This window comes from Triturus cristatus, chromosome 7, assembly GCF_964204655.1.
Source record: "Triturus cristatus chromosome 7, aTriCri1.1, whole genome shotgun sequence".
NCBI classification, from domain to species: domain Eukaryota; kingdom Metazoa; phylum Chordata; class Amphibia; order Caudata; family Salamandridae; genus Triturus; species Triturus cristatus.
In genome coordinates, this window is record NC_140590.1 from 1,379,224,732 (window position 1) to 1,379,238,041 (window position 13,310).

At 44.9% G+C, this 13,310-nt stretch overlaps 1 protein-coding gene across 1 annotated transcript; it reads left to right on the top strand.

Moving 5' to 3' along the window:
- The first annotated feature begins 5,954 nt into the window (after positions 1–5,954).
- On the top strand, positions 5,955–12,171 carry LOC146812099 (adenosine receptor A1-like). Its single transcript, XM_085614556.1, has 2 exons — positions 5,955–7,084; positions 9,379–12,171. Exon 2 carries the CDS (start codon positions 9,483–9,485, stop codon positions 10,560–10,562), a length of 1,080 nt encoding a protein of 359 aa, XP_085470682.1. The 5' UTR covers positions 5,955–7,084; positions 9,379–9,482; the 3' UTR covers positions 10,563–12,171.
- The last annotated feature ends 1,139 nt before the right edge of the window (positions 12,172–13,310 follow it).

The window sequence follows — 13,310 nt, forward strand, 5'->3', positions numbered from 1 at the left end:
GGATTTATCAGTGAACAAGTCACCACCAGCTCTGTGCTATCACCAGATCTTTAGTCTTCTATATTGATAGTGAAAGCAAGTTCGCTGTGCTGGGACCAAGATTTTGGAACTCCCTTCCAGCCGATATCAGAGCTTCTACAGATCTACTGAGATTTAGAAAGCTCCTCAAGACATGGCTATTTACCCAAGCGTATGTCTGAATTTGGGCACATATCTAACTAACAGGGCTTCAGCAAATCCTATAAACCAGCGCCAAGAAACCTATTGGTGTATGTGCGCTCTATAAATTAATTTAACATAACATAACATGGTCATGTAGAATGTCATTAGTTTTGATAAAGATGTGCAACTGTGTGAATACTACATTTCTGAAACGTTTCCCAAGATGTGGTAACAAGGACGTTGAATACAAGATGTAAGGTGTGTCTGCTGAAAGGGAGGCTTTTTTTACCAGGAGTTTGACCATTGATGCCTTCAGCTCTAATTGGACAATACCTTGATTTTAGGAATGATTAAACAGACTGTCTATATTTGAGATGAGAAGTAGTCACGGATGTTTTATGATGGAAGTTTGATAGATATCGACCAGACAGCCTAAGGGTCTTTTAAGGGAGAGAATCCTAATGGCTTGTGTGGCTGAAGTGTCTGCACAGATTGTGAGTTTGTTTAGGATGTGCCCCATCACAAGTGAAAGTGGAACACTGGCTTAAGGGAGGCTTCCTGCTCAATCAAGTATTGGGTGTTACCAATCTTGGTGACAAAGAACTGTGGCAGTTTGTTACACAAAGCTCGCAAATGCTGAAATCTGTTCTCATTTATTAGAGGGGCTCTAATTTCCAATAACCCTGTAGAACTCTTTCGATGTCTTCGTTGCTAGCATAATGCGGGTGGATTCATTCTGTGTCTTTGGTTCAGGCAAAAGAATTAGTTGTTTGCATGATACTTTTGCCATGATATAAAGTGGTTTTGCATCATCGTTGTAATTTGCCTAACATTTCCTTTCTGTTCTCCTGGCTTTGAGCTAACACAAATGTAACTCAATTGTAAACCAAGGGCCCGATTCACAGCACTAACTTAAGACAAAATCCTAAACTTACTACTTTTGGTATTCACAGAAGGCATTTAGTTGTAGTAAAGTTAGGATTTTGCCTTAAGTTTGACTTAAGACAAACTTAAGACAGACTTAAGACAGACTTAAGACAAACTTAAGACAGACTTAAGACAGACTTAAGACAGACTTAAGACAGACTTAAGTTAGGATTTTGTCTTAAGTCTGTCTTAAGTCTGTCTTAAGTCTGCCTTAAGTCTGTCTTAAGTTTGTCTTAAGTCTGTCTTAAGTCTGCCTTAAGTTTGTCTTAAGTTTGTCTTAAGTCAAACTTAAGACAGAATCCTAACTTTACTACTACTAAATGCCTTCTGTGAATACCAAAAGTAGTAAGTTTAGGATTTTGTCTTAAGTTAGTTCTGTGAATCGGCCCCCAAGAGCTGTTCTTGGGAGAAAGAGTTTTGCGTTATCGGTGGGACTCAATGATTAATGTCTTGCAGCAGACATTTGTTACATTCTGATTAAAATGCACTAAAGAACTAATTATACCATTTGGATTAACCGCAATGGGTTAGAGGTAATATGGGTTTAATTCATTTACTTGTTCCGCGGATTAGGAATGATCTCCAACATCTATCTGTTGCTATGACATCAGTTTCATTATTTTGGGTTCTCTTCAGTGTCTAGTTTAATGTTGTTGATGATCATTTGATAGCCACTTCATTTGATCCACTCGATTTTTTAAAGGAAATCAGTAATTACCACCAACTTGAAGTTGGTGGTAATTACCGATTTCTTAAGGCTCAAAAACACTCTTTAATGTGCTTCCTACATTGCATTTTAAGGAATTGGTATTACTGATTCCTTAAATGCAAGAGCAATAAGGAATCGGTATTTAACGATTCCTTATTTACCGATTCCTTACCTACATTAGGAATGGCTAAATACCGGTCGGTAACGCTGAAATGTACCGAATTTCGGCGTTACCGACCGGTATTTAGCCACCTACATCTGGCCCAAGATCACTTAGCAGCACCAGAGGAACGTAAGAATAACCCAATCAGGCCAGCCTTGGCTGCCTTGTTTAAATTTGCAGCCAGGCTAGGGTCTATGCCCATTAATGCTTCCATCACTATCTGCAAAGGTTAATGCTTCCATCACTATCTGCAAAGGTTTACCAAGCGGCTGTCTGGGGATAGATTAACTACTCCCAAATGCAAACCAGTGGAAATAGATTTCTCCGCTGATTATTGTCACTTCCCAATTCCGTTCCATCTTCACTCGTACATGAAGAACTAGGCCTGCAACATTTGGGGGATACATTGAGACTGGCACTCACACTGTTATGGCTATCAGTCTGGTCTAGGCCTGAAGCAGCCCTGACACATTCTGTAATCTCCTACTGCCTTAAATTGTCAAGAGTTGAAATGGCTCACACACATTAGAGAAGATGTTTATACTATTGGTAGGTGAGATTTGGTTGATAGCCCTTCAACAACTAATCGACCAGATAAAGCCACAGTTAAAGGTAAACAAGTAAAACTCATTATACAGAAGAGATGAAAGGACGATCTGAAGAAACAGTCAGTAGCGCTATACCTTCCGTTGAGCACCACGCCAACTATTGAGCCATACCTGTTAAAGGTACCAGGTAATCAGAGGTTCTACCTGATCAGGTTCATGTTTGGACTTGGTCATTCCCTGGTGCCTCACCCCTCCAGTGTTGATGCAATTAAAGATCTCTTCCCATGTCCATGCAGCTCATCAGCCCAACAATCCCAACATCACCTGTTTTTCTTTTTCGAGCAATACGCAGATCAGAGCACACGCAAAACTTTACTGCGAAATGTAAACATACGGAAATGTAAGGAAGTATTAGAGTACCTTAAATTGCTCCAGACTGTTGAGGTGTGCCACATCATCTATAGATGTATGGCCTCAGTAATCAAACATAGGCGAATTGTTGGAAAATTAATTCATATAGATCAAGAGCATTTTTTCCTTAGTGAACTATAAATGGTAGATTCCACCGACTAGCATCCATGTAATGCAAGACTCATTCGTCAAACTATTTAGTTTTAAGGAGAGGTATTGAACTGTACTGTCTGGTTTTTTTTTTAAGTTTAAGTTTATTAAGCAATAACAAAAGATAAAAGGAAGAATAGCTTATAACAAGTACAATACATCCAGAATATATCTTTAGCAAAGAACATGTTATATATATATATTAAAGGAAAAAAGGAGAAGAGGGGGGTAGGATAAGAGGGGGAGAGGACCAGAGGAGGGAAAAAACATTGTAATATTATAGCAATAACTGGGAAAATAACATAAGAAAATATTTACTGTAAGCATAAAGAACATTTCAAGGTAAAAAGCATATTATAAGTGTAATCAAAGGAGTACGAACAGAGCATGTTTAAGAAAATAAAAAGACAACAAAGGAATTATGGCGGTTTTCGGACTTCATCAGGCGCATTAACTGGAGGAGCAATAGTAGAGGCAATTTCCAGGCAAAATGGAAGCAATGTTGGACAAAGCACAATGCCTGGCCTATAAACGCATTTTCAAACTGCCCAAATACACTCGCAACAGCCTAATTCGTTTGGAATTCGGACTGAACCCAAATACACTCGCAACAGCCTAATTCGTTTGGAATTCGGACTGAACCAACAAAGTAAAGGAATCTTGGGAACGCACGCGAAATATTACTATCAAGTATTGACAGCCCCAGCCGGAAGCTTAAAAAGCATATTGAAGCCAATCTATGGAGGGTCAATCAACCCGTGGCAATGCTACATGGAGAAAGGAGTGGAAATGTTGAGTTTGGCACTTGAAAATTGGGACAAAGGGTCTCTAAACTATTTGGCCATTAAAAACTCAATTAATAAACAATGTTACCAACTGTCTCATACAAATGACCTAGCGGAATATGTTACAGGAAGAGGTCCTCCAGGGCTGTCAACATCATATGTAGGGCACAAAATCCAGCCCTATCTTAATCAAGCCCTGGGAAGGAAAGCCCTCAAAAACATCGTATGGGCCAGATTAGTGCCCCTCCCAATCAAAGAATTAAATCCTGGGTGGAAGTCCCTTGAACACAAAATCAGATGTAGAATCTGCAACTTCAAACATGAATCTCTGCTACACTTGATTTGTTGTTGTCCCGGTATGCTTCAGCCCCGTCAGATCCTTCTAAAACAAATATGGCTGCGTAATGGGGTCCGGACTGTAAAAGAAGCCGCCTTGGTACTCTTTTCCTGTACTCTACCGCCAGACTTGGCCAGGTTTGGGAGCTACATGGCCGAGCTCCGACTTAGGCTTATGGTAGAAGAGGGGCCAGGCAATACGAAAGACAAACTGGTTTATTAAATAATTAGTCTCCAGTAACCAGCGGGTGAAGATGTTATTTCTAACTATCAAACCATAGAACTAGTATTAAATTTGCAAAAATGTTGCACTGGCAATCTCTCGGCGTTTTACTAATGTATACAACCCATCCTTTTATCATGTTTTGATAATGTATGTAAACTCATTTTATGAATATATATATATTTTATTTTAAACAACGGTTGTTGTAACTCTCTTTTAAATTGTTTGTAAGTCAGCTGCGGTCGGTAGTATGAGTAACTGCAGGGCGGTGATGTGGGGAGGGGGAGGGGCAGGGTGGGGGGTAGTAAACTATGGATTTACAGGTAAGTTAACATATAAATTAATAAAACGTATTTTGTTGCGTGCACTGCAACGCATTTGGGGATGCAGTGCACGGAACGAAATTTGTTTTATTAATTTATATGTTAACTTACCTGTAAACCTCCATAATCCATAGTTTACTATCCCCCACCCTGCCCCTCCCCCTCCCCACGTCACCGCCCTGCAGTTACTCCTACTACCGACCGCGGCTGTTGTAAGTCATATTGCAAATGGTTTTAAGTAACTGTGCAATACAAATAAAAAAAATCAATCAATTCAATCACAGGACAAGTAAAAGCATTTTGCACACCCCTAGCTTATTCATTGCCCATTTCCTGTGGCAACAACAAGCAACAGGTGCCCTCAGCGGCAGCTAACTTTTCTATGATAAATGCCCTCGCCCCCAGCACAGCATGGGCCTGATGGTTGTTCACTGGTGAATAAAATTCCCCTTATGTGGGCCATCGTCGTGGTAGGTACTTCGACAAACTTGAAAGACTGAGGCTTGTCAACGAGGGGAGAATGCGCCTCTCGACGGGATTCCAGTATTTTTTCTCACAGACTTACAGAAGCGAGAGGTGGGAGTAGGGGGTCCCGGGGTCTATACAGAGCCTCGTGCTTCTCATTGCTTAGCTTGCTCTTGTTGAGGAGGCAGCAGACGGGGAGAGAAGCCGCACATTGTGGGAGAGGGCTCCCTCCCCCTGTACTCGAGGGAAGCTGGCCAGAGAAGCGGCAGGTGCAGAAGAGAGGACCCGTTGGTAGAGCGGGACGTCGGCTGCGTAGGGAAGTGAGAGAGGCATTCTGAGGAAAGTATTACACGCGGGAAAAACGCGGCTCAGCTCAACTCAGAGGCAGATGAAAGTTCCGAGAGTGCAGACGGCACTCTGAGGGCGAGGAGCGCAGATGCGTGCCGGCTTCCTGGGCTGTGAAAAAATAAAGGCTGACTGACAACCAGGCATACCCTAGTTGTGAGAAGGAAGCTGGCGCCATGACTGGCTTAAAGGAGTTGGCTTACTTCAAGGTTGGCCCTGATAAGTTGTTTGACACCCAGGCACTTCAGGCTGTTGGAAGCAGCCCGGAATACAGGTTGTACGAACCAGTCTGACACGGAGTCGCCGTGACTGAGAGAAGCAGGTTGAAGACAAATCTAACGGTGACAAGCAAGCTAATAACGAAGAGCTCTTTGACTGTGATGGGAAAAAAACAATCACTGGACCATTTGGCTGTGAGAAGTCGTGTGACTTTAAGGCGAGTGCGTCTTTAATAAGAAGCCCCGAACGAAAACGTGTGAGAAACAGTTTGAGAGAAATAACCACCGTCTATGAGAGGCAGATTGAAAACAAATCTGATTGTGAATGGCAGACTGACACCAGAACACCTCTTACTGGTGGAAGTAACGCTGACACCACAGCCCCCCCTAGAGGCGAGAAGCACGCTAACTCCAAAGGTACCTGTGAGTAGCAGGTTGACACCAAAGCAGGTTGTGTGAAACAGGCTCTCAGCAAAGTTGGCTGTGAGGAAGAGGCTGAGGCTAAGACTGGCTTCCAGGGGCAGAGGGACTCCGTGGATATCCATCTGCAAGAGTTAAGCAGGCAGCAGCGTACCCTCGACAGCAATCCGACGCAAAATACTGCCTGTTGTGATAAGAGCCCTGACACAAGGTACGTCCTGGTTATGGGAAGCAGATTGACACCAAGGCTGGCTGTGAAAAGAATGTGTGTCCAGGCTGGTTGTGAGAAGCAGATCGAATCAAGACATACTCCGTTGAAAAGCAGTCTGGCACCACGACAAGCAGGGGGCCACCAATGCACCCCCTGGCTTTGAGGAACAGGGTAACATTAAGTCTCCTCGGGCTGTGAGAAGCAAGCTACCACCGCTTGTGAGAAGGAAGCTACCACCGGCTGTGAGAAGCCCACAGGCAGCAAGCCACCCCTCCCTACAGAACCAGTGAGACTTCAATCAATTGTAAGGGGTGCGTGCGATGCAGGCTATCAACTGAAACAAGCCTTGTCTGTGAGGAGCAGGCTGTCACCAAGACGGGCTGTGAGGAGGAGCACACCAGGGCGTGATTTGAGAATCTAACTGTCACAACGGCATTCCTGGCTGGAAGGGGTACTACAGGCTGTGTGAGGCAGGCGGGAAACGACTCTGAAGCATCCCTAGCAGTGGAACGAGAACCGACGCCAGCTGCTCCTCTTCTCTTGCCTTCGCAACAGATGATAAAACTCCGGGACAGCCCATCCTGTCAAGTGTTGCGTTTACATTTTTAAACCGTGTCTCCTCCACAAATTTCGACTCTTTTCAACGGGAGATGCCGACAACTGCGGATATGCATCTACCATTTGAACGGTGAGCACTACCACACCACTTTAAAGTTGTTTTATTAGTGTTTAGTTTGTGTCAGTGTTTGGTTATAGAGACTCATTTTTTTACGAACTTACTTTTGATTGTCAGACTTTGCTCCGAAGCTAGATAAAAAATATCGAAAAGGGGGAGTAGGAGGAGAAAGGGAAACAGTGACAAAGGGAGGACGAAGGGTTGAAAAATAACATGTAAAATAAAGAAGAAGATGGTAATGACAGGGGTAGATGAAAGAGGCACTAGGTGAAATCAAAACTAGACAACCTTGATATTCAACATCAACCCCCGCTATAAGCAGTACCAGCAACGAGAACCTAAGAAACACTTTGCCCTGTGCATTTAATGGTATTATTATTATTTTTTTTTGTTTCAAATTAAACACTGTTGTCGAACCAATCGCTGTTGACAGCTGTGCTTTGAATTTGAAGTACGGCCGGCACTGAGTACCTCCACTTGTTTGTAGAGTAAACGCACTTTTCAGCAGGGGTGCGATCCTTTTCATAGGAGAGTACCGTTACTTTTTCGTAGCAAACAGTTACTCTGGTACAGTGAGAGCCCTCACTTCCGTATTTCCAATCCAAGCGCTGGGTGACAGCAGAGTGTATGCAAAGCAGTATCCACGCATTGCGCGTCTGACGTAGACGTGCTCAATGAGAAGCACAAGCTCACGTGGCAGCTGCCCGTTCTTCTGCACAGCCTCACATTGTAAGGCATATGACTGTTTAGAAAAAAGAAATAGAACTTTTCTATGACAGGTTGACCCAAATTGGTGGTATTTGGTGTGGAACAAATGAAGGAGCAAGGGCTTAATGCAGGCCCCTGCTGTGTCAAGGGGGGCGGTAGCATCCTTCAAGGGTCCCCCTTTCAACCCAAGGCTATGACTATCTGTGAGATACGGGAGACTCGGGTTCCTTGACATATTCTGCAGTGAGGGCCCCTTCACATTTTGTTATGCCACAGGGGACTGGATAAAGGTAACCCTGGGCTTAGTTCGCATAGTAGCGCTACGCAAAGTGCACATTGCACTGCGCGTAGCTACGCGAACTGCGTAGTGCGGTAGGGAAATGCTGTTCGCAATGATTGCACAGTGCGGATGCTTGTCCGCACTGTGCAATCATTGCGAACGGCATCAGTGCAAGCGGTCGTTTTCTGCCGCTCAAGTAGATTTGTACCCGAGCGACAGCTTTCTCAACGCGGACTGGAAGTTTCTCATCACGAGCAGTATCGAGCTTACACGACCACTTGCAATGAGAAACCTGACCTCCGCGTGCTGAGAATCTCTCCGGGAGGTTTATTTTCCACGCTTGCGATCGGCAACTTGATGTTGCAGATCGCGAACGAGGAAAAAGTCTCGGCGGGATGTTGATTTTGCTCGCTGGCGGTCGCCAACTTGACGCTGAGGACCGCGAGCAAGCAAAAAATGCCCGCTACGCTACGCATTTTTGCACTGTACTACGTGCGATTCGTGTAGCGCGTAGTTGCGCTCGCTACGCACACTCCGCGAGAGTAGCTTAGTTTTCTGCCCAGGGTTAGATAAGGGGAAATGTGTGGGAGAGGGAAACTTGCAGTAGAAAGGAGAGAAATGTATGAGAAGAGAAAATGGGACAGAAACTCACTTTAGGGGTGAGTGGAAGAGGCAAGAAGGAAGTCAAAAGAAGAGAACAGACAGGTTTCACGAAAGGAACACAATGGAAAGAGAACGAGTGAAGAAAGAGAAGTGTGTGAAAGAGACAAACTTTCATAAGAGAGAGGAAGGAGGGCAGTGAGAGAGGTGGAAAGAGAATAGAAAACGTGAGAAAGATCAAAATACAAGGAGTAGGAAAGAAGAAGAAAGAGAAACGGAAAAGATCAGTTTGGCAAAGAGAAATGGACGGTGGGGAGAGGGAAAGGTGATGAAGAGGGATGTACTTTCATGAGGGAAATGTGTAAGAGAGAGAGGGAAGGCAGAGCAAGAAGAAAAATAGTGAGAGTGAAGATAAATAGGGTAGACAGTGTAGATAGAAAGTCAAAGGCAAAAAAGAAGAGGCAAAGAATCCGTAAAAAATAGAGAGAGAAGGCACTGAGTTTGGAGATAGGCATAGAAAGAGTAGAGGGGATGTAGACTGAATGGCGCAGTGAGGAATTAAGTGAAATAGCAAAAATTATGAATTGAAAAGAGATAAACGGATAGCAAAGGAAGAGATAGTGCGGGTCAAAGGGCAGAAGTCAGGAAGACGTATATAATATAAATGTGTTGAAGTTGCTAATTCATTTAATGAAAATAGTGTTCCTTTCTCTGTCAGGTACCACGCTGCCTGCATACCTCTGTGCTTGACCACGGGCACTGCAGAGTATCTCTTCTGAGCTACATCCACATTCCCTTTCCTTTCCGAGGAAGTCCTCTTCGATGTGGGCCAACAGCTCTGCTCTCAATTGTAGTATTGGTTCCCCAGAAGTGCTGGAGGATATGCTAAAGGTGTCTCTTATGGTCCTGCTCATCTTTGCCATTACCCTGGGCAACGTGGTTAGCCTGCTGGTGTTTCTTAGTTGCAGACAGTTCAAGACCTCACAAGGCTACCTCAAGACCTCGCTGGCAGTGGCTGATGTGGCCGTTGGGCTCCTGGTGATACCCTACTCAGTCTACAAGGAGGTGAGCCGCATTGTCTATGGCGGGGAGGTAACCAACAGCCAGGAGTCACCAGTGCCCTGCCTCATCATGGGCCCCCTTTATGCTGGGTGTACTTTTGTCTCCATAACCACCATTTTCCTGCTCTCTGTGGAAAGGAGCATTGCGGTGATCAAGCCCCTTCACAAGAGGGTTGTGATCACCAAGAAGCGTACCATCTACCTGATAGTCTCCTCCTGGGTCCTGAGCTTTCTTCTAGCGAGCATCCCCATGTTTTTTGGTGAAGAGATTTCGCTTCAGTACAGTCCGTGCAGCCAAATGTGCAACTATGTCTTCACAGCCAAGAAAGCCCCAGAACCTAACTGGAACATCATGCTCCTCTTCCCAGCCTTTGACTTTTCCCTCTTGTGTGGCACCTTTGCAATCAATTTGGTCACCTTCGCAGTCATACGCCAGTATAGCAAGGTGCGAAAGCAGCTGGAAGTTGACCTCCAGAGCACCTGCAGCCGACTGTCCTTCTCAGACATCACCGCAGCAAAGACCATTGGCATCCTCACCTTCGCCTTCTCGGTTTCTTTCATCCCCATAGCCGTCTTTGTGGTGGGCAATGTGATGGGCTATGAGTGGTGCAAGTTCTCTTTCTACGCATTCTGGATCCTGACCTCAAACAGCTGCTGGAATGTGGTCATCTACAGCGTCCGTGATGCAAAATTCAGGCACGGCCTTTGGGAACTCTTTAACAGACAGATGCTCAAGTCACCTAGTCAGAGATCCGCTGCTACCCCAGCCAAGCCAGAAAGCACCTCCTCATCCCCTTGCGTGGCAGTGCTGAAGGAGATGTTTCGCCCCGAGACCACGTAGACCCTCTGTGTCTGATGCCTACACTAGGACACAATATCCTAGACTGCCAATAATGAGTGTTTGAAGGAGCAGCTCATGTGTTCCCTTGTAAAGGATGCAAAAACATCATGAGAGATGAACAGGTCTACTCTTGGCACGCAGACATAACATGTTACTACATGGCTGTATAGCACAACTTCCCGGGATGAGGATACTTAAGTAGCCTTCATTGAAAACCAAAGCATCTCAAAACCATGGACTTATGTTAACCAAACGCTCATGAGGACTGAATGCTTGGAGATTTTGCATATGTGGAGTGTTTGTAGCACTGTTGAACTAAGAGGTGACTTGAATCACCAGAGATGGGGCACCAGAAGGATAGGTGTAAAGATCCAATTTTAGTATAGTGCTTAACACTGGTGTTACTGTTTACTTTGCTTCTACTCAGTGGTGGAAGTGCATTAAAAAAGTAAAGTAACTGTGATGCTGTGCACATGGGGTGAAGGGCAGGTACCTGTGGGGGTGGGGCCTTTAAAGGCAAGGCAAAAAAAAATCCCAAAATAGTCTGTAACTTTTTTCGGTCCTTTGTACATATAAAATAACACCAAGCCTAAATGTAAAATAAATGCAAGTTAAGTTGACCAATGGGAAATGCACTATTGTACTTTATGGAACCTCTATTAGCTAATGCACTGCCGAGGTATGTGTCTGCAACCAGAGAGCCACAGAACTGAATACTGATTGGAGCAGTGGAGAATAGTTAGAAGAGTAACACAAGCCCCTTTGGTGCAAAGGTCTGTGTTACGTCCCTTTAAAAAGCACACATTTCACAGCTCAGCTGGTAAATCCTTTCTATTACCACTCACAAAGAATAAAACTGGAAGCGTTTAGTGATTTAAATAATGAAAGCCAATACCACCTCCCGAGCTCCCTTTACATGGGCAGATTGTCTTGTTGCGCATGTTTACATTTCTTTCAGGTAAGAAGGCTCCCTGGCAAGAAGAATTGTTTATCTGTCTGCCCGCTTTTGGTTTCACAGGAGACTCCCTGCCTTACACTGAAGCTGAAGCATTTCAGCTCTTGGAATTAACCTTCCCAGGGCGGTTATCTTTTCACAGAAAGTAGGGGAACTGTTTTCCTTAAATGAAAAAAGTATGGGCAAGTCGTGCCCCTCCAATCCCGCCCTCTTCGACCACCACTTCTACTCCTCTTTTGGAGCAACAGACCCAAGCCATAGAGACGTAAAGCAGATTTACAGTCTGTAGAGGGACAGGGAGCTGATCATTAAGAGGGTGCTGAAACGCAGCCTGCATCTGTATAGCTGATCGTCTCTTACGTGGCTGACGTCGAATCCTCCTCATCTGCGCTGCGTGTGGGTGTGCGGGGGAATAAATTGTACACCTTAACATCCACAACCCACGTCTGCGTGAACAATAGAGAGACCGACGTCTTTCCCACCCAGGGTTCTCGAGACGGGCGCCCAGCAGGGTGCTGCGTCTGACGCCGCGCGTGCAGAGCTTTACTGTGTAAATGTTCCCTCAAAGAAAACCGAGGCAATCTGCAGCAGGATTGACCAACTCTGTGCTGAGAGCGAGGAACTCGGACGGAGCACAGGCAAAAGCTTTCTTTATTAAACTGAAAGGTTGTCTTCCCCAGCACTAGCTGGGTGGCATTGTAGGGCTCAATTTAATGTCTAATGTAAGGGGGGTGGGGGTGGGGGGTGTTTCTGCGTATGCGCACGCCGTGTGTCGACTCCAGTGTTTGTTTCTGGAGCGCTCGTTCTTCCTCAGTGTTATTGTGGCATTGGAGATCATTTGATTTGCGCTAGCAGAGTTATCAGATTGGCTCCTGAACACCTTTGCAAACAGCAAAATGGAAAAGAACGCTGCTACTTCCTGAATGGCTTGTTTGCACCGATGATAACAGCCAGGTCAGGGACAAAAGTTCTCAGAGGGAGGAGGGTGTTATGGAGAGTAGTTTATTATTTCAGAACAGTTATAGCAAACCGGATTTCAGGAGTACGGATGTGTTTATTGTGCACAATATGCCAGGCATGAGGCGCACTGAGGAAAACAAGGCTCAGTGTGTCGCAGTTGGTAGAAATTCCAGTTTACTAGTTTCAAACGGCTTGCATAGATTCAGTGGGTGACATACGGGGTGGTGTTCTCATATAACCAGAGCTCTTGGAATTATACAGCTCTTTGGTTCTGGCATTTTCTGCATAATTGAGGATTTATAACACTATTAAAGCAACCCACCACCTGCTGCATAATTTGCATATTTCAACAAAAAACACTACGGGCATATCAGCAACGAGGCGATATAAAATAATCGCCGCTTTTGCGTCCGTTTTCGGGCGAAAAGAGGTGATAATTTTATCGCCTAATCAGCAAGGTCACGCTATTGCGTGAAACCTTGCATTAGCGCACAAATTCTTAACGCCCAGCTTTGCATCTCTAATGAGATGCAAAGTGGGCGTTACTGACCTGACATGACAGGAGAAATGTCGCTAAGCGACATTTCTCCTATTATCAAGCCCCACGCTATGAAGCATAGCGGCAAGAAAAGTAGCGATAACCCCTGTTATCGGTCCTTTCCTTACACCTGCTTCAGGACTGACTTAGCCATGATATCCTATGGAAGGTGGATATCATGGCTAAGTATGTGGGGTCCTATCAACAAGCTAACGCCACACTTCGTGAGATTCTCGCCGGGTTTCCAGCGATAATCTCACGTTAGGCAGTTAGCGCTAGGATTTTTATCGCTTTT

What these genes read in the sequence shown, in the direction of transcription:
- LOC146812099 (XM_085614556.1), top strand. Translation starts at nt 9,483, where the DNA reads ATGTGGGCCAACAGCTCTGCTCTCAATTGTAGTATTGGTTCCCCAGAA.